We start from the raw sequence: 6,943 nt of genomic DNA, 5'->3' as shown, positions 1-6,943 counted from the left end.
AGCCCTCATATTCGTCTGGCGTTACACTTTCAGCCATCATTCCTCAAGCTCTCTTTGACGATGTAATTGGTGTTATTCTTACAAAACCTTATCATATATATATATATACTACAAAGTATATATATATATCCTTCACATGCACCATTCCTTTTTCGTTTAGTACTAGGAATTATAAAAACAATTTTTTTTTGTTTTTCCTTAAAGTAGATGGAATTAAATTGAATATAGAGTTTAATTTTTCCAAAGATATATCCTCACCCCTGTAGTAAAATTTATGTACATCTCAATTATGAAAAACTTGCAAGTATATATGGATAATCATCTTACATTAGATTTTACATACTGAAAAAAATATATAGCCTCTATATAAATTATATTTTCTTCAATATGGTAGGTAAATACACTTTTGGAGATATCAGAGCGAAGATCAATTCGATCATTCAAGCTACATTATACAATATCTCAAATCCTTTTTGAAATGGTGCAGATCCTTTCTCAGAGACACACATTTCTATTAAGCCAAATCATTCGAAGATGAAACGCATAAGAAGCCGTACTGATTTCATTTTCTCACCCTTCTTATCATACAAAGGCACAGATCGAATCCCCGGTCTTAATTCTGAAACAGGCAAGCATGTTTGTCCCCCAAAATCATCCTTCTCCGACATATCATACTCTCTTACTTCGATCCTAAGCAATGCAAGCTCTGGAACGGTCAATGGGAAACTGAATTCCTCATCCCAAATTGGGTACCAGTTGTCTTCGATTATTTTTGTCTTCCTTTTCGTGTTATCCGCTGGTACACCCACTATAAACATCTACAAATCTCATAAGTCAGCAAACTAATAAGCTTTATGAGGAATTTAATTAAAGATTGTTACAAAAATAGACCCTATATGTAAAATTGATCATTACCTTAGTGTAGAAATCAGGAGGAGAATATGCGTCAAAGTGAGTGTGACTAAAGTCCATACGCCATCCATCTCCCATATACACTTTCACCTGTTGTAAAACCCGCGGCAAAAAGATGAGGCTATAGTGACACTTAAAATGTTACATCATCTTACATGTATATGTAGAGGTTGTTGTTTTCTTGCCTTTAACGTTTCTTTCACAGGGAGTTTCTTCCTAGGGTCAAAGACTTCGTCGTGAAACCCTTTCTTCATCAAGAAGTTAGGTTTCTTGACATAACCACAACCTCCATTGGCTCTAAACATGCCGTGCATCAACCACAGAGATTTCCCATACCCCTATAGATCACCAAATGTTTCATTTGTTATTCATAGATCATTCATAGTCTTTTTGTGTATAAAGACTTTATCCATCACCAGAGGTAGCTTAAGAGTCACGATATCTATCCATAGACCTTATAAAGCGTAGTTTGTTATTACCTGCATGTTGAATGCAATCATTTGCGCTCCATGAGTCCAACCGATAAGCGGTTTGTAGTTGGAGGACTTAAATCTTGTCCCTTTTGGGTATATCCGAAGCAAATTCCGCTGTGTAAACCTAGAAAAACATAAAGAGATCAAGTTGCAACCCTAGCGTATAAAAAGGGTTCGGATGGGATATAAAATTCGTATCACCTTACAACATCCTGACTATTGGATGAACAAGTCCTGTCAAGTTCCTGCTCGCTTAAACTCAAACGTCTCACTTTATCAACCACAGCTTTCATCTCTTCTTTCACCGCTCCCTTTGGTTTCCCGGCGTGAATAGTGATCAACCGTTTGTATGCCGGTTTCTGATCTTCACTAGCTTCTTCATCCTCTTGATCACTATCACTCTAATTCAAAACTCACAAACTAAATTATAAAACAACAAACAATGTATATATAATATGATCCTTTTTATATGAATTAAGTTCCTTTTTTTTGTTACCTTGCTTTCACAATCTTGGTCAAACAACATACTCTCTAGTGTCTGTACCTCCTCTGTTCTAGGTGTTTCGTCCTCGGACGATGGAGATACATTATCCTTCTGTTTAACGATCGGGTTCCTCGATTCGAGATACTCTTTAGGCGGTTTGGTTGAGATGATTATCCGATGAAGCAATGAAGCAGGAGCAGGAAACTCCGATAAGCTATCTGATTCAGGGTAATACAACATCTGCCCAAAAATCTGCGTAGCCATCTAAAAAAAAAGACAAAGAAAGATTCAAACAACATCAAAACCAAACTGATTGATTCACAAGATAGATCATATATATGAATTTTACCTCAGCAACTTTGGCTTGAAGATCAGATGTAAGATGATCCTCTAAAGTGATGATAACCGGATAAGGCGGGCTAAAAAACGCGTGATCTCTTATCGATTTCAAGCATATGATCAGCGGTACAGGCGTTGTAAGCGTTCTGAAAATTCAAGAAAGCCGCGGTTTCTGAAAATGTGTTTTGAATAAAGAGACAGAACAAGAAGAAGAACATCAAGGCTTATACCTTCCGTGAAGGACATTGATATCTGTTCCAGTAGAGTTAGGCCAAAGATCAAGCTCGATGACTCGAACACCTCTTTGCAAGGCTTTGATGACAGGGACTTCGCTACAATCGCTGCTTAGTTGATTCCCTGTAAGATACGAATTGTGTCCTGTGTATATAAAGTAATGTGACAATGGAGCTGTCATGTCTTGATGCACCTGTCTCCATCAAACACACACAAATTTTGAAAACCAAAAAGTTTCGATTTTTTATTTGGTGGGCATTGAGAAAGATTTGGTTTTTAAATCCTTACGTGAGGGGTAATGGGAGGGTTGAGATCTTCGTAGAAGAGGACGTTGAAGAAATCGTCGAGATCAAGGCCGTGACGGGTGAAACGCGTGACGTGGTGTCTACGTCGTATAACCTCGTCGATCAAACGTTGAGCCTCCTCGACGGTGGTTCCTGTTTCGCCTTGATGGTCATCGAGGAAAGAACAGAGCTGCTCTGCGCCCATTACGCCGGATGATCCGTCTCCGTCGCTCGAATCTCCGTCGACGCTTCCTCCGCCATTGGAGACGGCGAATTGGCAGAAAGCGTCGCGGACGTCGTCGGTGGGTGTGACTTCGTTGATCTTGAACTTACGGTTGAAACATTTGAACATCTTGTAATTGTAACTACCGCTGTCGTTGTTATACGACTCTGTTTTCTTCTCCTTCCCCATTGTTAGAAAAAAAAAATCGAAAGTTTCGATTTTTAAAAAATTAGGGTTTGGGTCTTCGAATCCAGGAATATTTTGATTGTTCGTGGGATTCGAAGAACTGAGATTTGGGGATTGAGAAGAGATTGAGAGGAGAAAGAAGACAAGAGAGAGTTTCCTATAAAAGTGGAGGCTTTGAAGCGGGATCGTTTGTCTCCTCTGTTTTGATTTTTTTTCCCGACTCTTTTGAATAATTTCCTAATTCTTACCTATTCGTTTTTCCTTTTTTTTTTTTTTTTTTTTTTNGTCGTTGTTATACGACTCTGTTTTCTTCTCCTTCCCCATTGTTAGAAAAAAAAAATTAGGGTTTGTGTCTTCGAATCCAAGGATTGTTTGATTGTTCGTGGGATTCGAAGAACTGAGATTTGGGGATTGAGAAGAGATTGAGAGGAGAAAGAAGACGAGAGAGAGTTTCCTATAAAAGAGGAGGCTTTGAAGCGGGATCGTTTGTCTCCTCTGTTTTGATTTTTTTTCCGACTCTTTTGAATAATTTCCTAATTCTTACCTATTCGTTTTTCCTCTTTTTTTTTTTTTTGTTTTTTTTCTAAAATCAAAAAATAATTTCTTTTTTATATTTCGTATCATTTCTTCATTTCTTAGGGAAGAAAAAGAGATATATGTTGAATAACTAAAAAGAGAAATTCTTAATTTTAGACTTTTTTTAGTCTTGGTTCTTGATTCTTTAATTTAGTAAAGATCTTTCTTTTTTTACACTTTTTAGGTGAAATTTGTATTAGTCTAAGAAATCCCTTTATAATAAAACGGAAGTACACAACATTATTTTGTACACTATATAATTTTAATAAGTTTGTTACAAATAGGTTAATGATAGATTAATTGGTTACATAGGTTATACCAAAAATCTTAAAGAGAATCATCTAACTTACCTTATTAATTTCCTTTATTAAATTATTCATCAAATAAAATCTTTTGATATCTAAATTAACATATTAATTTGTTAATTATAATTATACTTCACCACACATTTTTATATATGAGTCTATTTTGTAAAACAAATAAATTATCATATTATTTATTATAATTAAAAAATAGTTTTATTTTCGGATATACCATAAGTTGAATTTTTAAAAACAAATATAAAATGGTTCAATCTATAAAATATTCAAGCTTTAGTAATATTATTCTTTAGAAATAATATCTATTGAATTAAAAAATTTACTGAGTAACGGGTCAAAATTTGAATATTTAAATTCAAATTTACAATATTATGTCTTATAATGACATTCAAGTCATGATGAAATATACATTGTTGAAATAACTTCACAAATATAATCTAATACAACATATTAAAAGTTTATTTTAAAATCGAAAATATACAAAATTTTGTATAAAATAAAATTTAACCAGTGTTATATTACGGATACTTATCTAGAATCATTAACAATATAAAACTTACAAAATAGGTATCTTTTTTCAAGCCATCATATTTAGCATATGATTTTATTGCATAATGTTTTATACAAAAAAAAACTTTTAAAAACAATCACATAAATTGTATTTTATATAAAAATTACAATATAAATAAAATGAATTTCAATTAGTGCTCTAGCACGGGCCTTAATCTAGTAAGATAGTATTCTGTTATATGTCCAAAAGTATTATTACATTTGGATTTTGTAGTCTTTCTTTGTTTTTTTTTTTCACTTAGTTGATATTGATAATATAGATGCTTTATGAATTATGATCATCAGCCTTTTTAGTAGTTATGTTTGATGTTTATTTATGAATTCGTCAATTAACGAAACGAAATCATGCATACTTCGTCTACATCACGTCGACCTTGGGTCTCTGACTTATAAAAGTTGGTCGAGTTGCGTTTGCAGTAATATTTTGTTTAGATTATTTTAATGTGTTTCAGAATATGCAATGCATGTAGGACAATTCTTTGGCTGTTATCTCGCCTAATTTAGTCTGTTTTTTTGGTTATGTGGTTATGGTAAATTTAGTTTTGTTTTGTGCTTCCTAACATTTCATTTGGGTCATATGCAAAAGTATGAGATGCAATTACACTGTGTGAAACTGATAAACAATGTAAAGAGACTCAACTCGGTTCTGTGACTTAGGCGCCAGCTAAACAAGTGAGGACCACAAAATACACAAGATGAAGTATCTGTTTTTTCATTTTTTTTGTTTTGATTAAAACTTGCGTTTACATGTCGGTTTTATGAGGTTGGAATGATGTTTTTGAACTGTGTCCATGTAGCCTGATCGTCCCTGTGGAGTACACACGGAAGCCGTTTCTTGAGGAAAGGAGTTTGATGCCTTTGTGTGTATTGGATTTGTAGAAAGGGTGATAACATCTGTGATAGTGCTTAGGCACATGTATTGGTTTGACGAAACAAGCCTTTTCGAGTTGCGGAATTGCGTGTAGATGAGAAGGAAGATGAATGACAAATTCTCCAGAGTCATCAGTAACACCTTTTACCCATTTTGATCTCTTTTTGAATCCAGTGTGACACTTAATAGCAACAGTTGCACCTATAAGATCATGTAAACAGAAAGCATTTAGACTTGGACGACGTAGTGTAGAGGCTAGTAAGGTTCATGAGCTTCCAACTGAAAGACATCCAACTTTTGATGTGGAATCCTAACAGAGAATACCTGAAACAGGGGTGTTGCAAAGAACAGAACCGGTTATAACTACAGAGGAGAGTTTGTGTTCCCCATAACCAGCCATCTCCGACATCTCCCTTATACTCCATAACCTGCCTCCAGCAGCAAATGATCCATTGAAGAAGAAGAAGAAGAAGAAGAAGAAGCAACGGAGGATGAAGAAGCTCTCCATGTTAGAAAAATATCTCAAAATGATAGTACTTTTCTTTAAGAATTGATGTGTGTGAAGATGATGGATTTAAGCAGAGCAAATGGTCAACCGGTCCAACTCCATTCGACTATTCTTTGTTTTAATCTCAATGTGTTATCTCAGCTAACTACACTTTGGGGGGAAAAAAGTGTAGTAGTTAGCAGAAAAGGAAGAAACAAGCCAAGCCTAACATCGCAAAGAAGACTGATCAATTGACTTTTTGTGGGTTTGGTCAGTAAGCACTAAGCCACCATTGGTTAAAGGATTTGTTGACCAAAACCACATTTTCTCACCTTTAATTTTCTTATATATAGGCCTCCAAATTTTAGCATTCGACATATTTTTACGACCCGTTTAGCTTTCCGAGTTCTGTCCGACTGGTCGATGCATTTTGATGGTTCAAGCAAGTCGTTTGGTCCAAATGGAGAAAGACTGTTGACTTTCAAAATCTTTGCGTTGACTGATAAAAGTGAAAGAAAAATAAAATGTCAAAGTCTCGTCTACATTATTCTCATTGATTTTCTCCCCTAATTATCTTGTCAATCAAACTCTTTTACACTTTTTTTTGTTCGTACCCAACGCCCCTTACCACATTTTTGCTTAGTAAAACACATGATACAATTTGGTGTCGAGCACAATTTCGGCCCATCCTTGGACCTCGAGTGAAAGGCTTCTAGTGGTAAGAGTCGAGCACAATTTGGTGTTTTCAAGTTGCAGTCAACCTTCTATTTCAACTACTTATCTAGGAAGAACTTCAAAATCGTCATCGCTTCATCTAACTCCTTCACCTTCAACGCTTTGGTCGAGTGGATGGACCGAAATTTATGTACTACAATTTATGCTTCCATGTTTTTACTTTTTTTTTGCCATGGGACCATTTGTATAGGTTTATAATCATTGATTGTAAATCTGGACTGTTTTCATTTTAATGAAATATTTACATTC

General features: G+C 34.9%; 2 protein-coding genes across 2 annotated transcripts; both read right to left on the bottom strand.

Moving 5' to 3' along the window:
- On the bottom strand, positions 272-3,356 carry LOC104782479 (phosphoinositide phospholipase C 6-like). Its single transcript, XM_010507417.2, has 9 exons — positions 2,731-3,356; positions 2,439-2,635; positions 2,219-2,354; positions 1,882-2,133; positions 1,587-1,786; positions 1,392-1,509; positions 1,098-1,250; positions 916-1,002; positions 272-818 (listed from the first exon to the last, which is right to left on the bottom strand). Exons 1-9 carry the CDS (start codon positions 3,136-3,138, stop codon positions 525-527), a joined length of 1,845 nt encoding a protein of 614 aa, XP_010505719.1. The 5' UTR covers positions 3,139-3,356; the 3' UTR covers positions 272-524.
- Positions 5,180-6,083, bottom strand: LOC104782478. Its single transcript, XM_010507416.2, has 2 exons — positions 5,797-6,083; positions 5,180-5,673 (listed from the first exon to the last, which is right to left on the bottom strand). The coding sequence occupies exons 1-2, from the start codon at positions 5,978-5,980 to the stop codon at positions 5,345-5,347; spliced, it is 513 nt and encodes a 170-aa protein (XP_010505718.1). The 5' UTR covers positions 5,981-6,083; the 3' UTR covers positions 5,180-5,344.

The sequence above is a fragment of the Camelina sativa genome, chromosome 4 (assembly GCF_000633955.1).
Source record: "Camelina sativa cultivar DH55 chromosome 4, Cs, whole genome shotgun sequence".
Lineage (NCBI taxonomy): Eukaryota > Viridiplantae > Streptophyta > Magnoliopsida > Brassicales > Brassicaceae > Camelina > Camelina sativa.
This window is presented reverse-complemented; position numbering and strand designations above follow the sequence as displayed.

Coding starts and splice junctions, on each gene's coding strand:
- LOC104782478 (XM_010507416.2), bottom strand. CDS start 5,980: ATGGAGAGCTTCTTCATCCTCCGTTGCTTCTTCTTCTTCTTCTTCTTC. Junction 5,674..5,796: donor TTGCAACACCCCTGTTTCAG/GTATTCTCTGTT, acceptor ATGATCTTATAG/GTGCAACTGTTGCTATTAAG.
- LOC104782479 (XM_010507417.2), bottom strand. CDS start 3,138: ATGGGGAAGGAGAAGAAAACAGAGTCGTATAACAACGACAGCGGTAGT. Junction 2,636..2,730: donor ACCCTCCCATTACCCCTCAC/GTAAGGATTTAA, acceptor TGATGGAGACAG/GTGCATCAAGACATGACAGC. Junction 1,787..1,881: donor ACCAAGATTGTGAAAGCAAG/GTAACAAAAAAA, acceptor GTTTTGAATTAG/AGTGATAGTGATCAAGAGGA.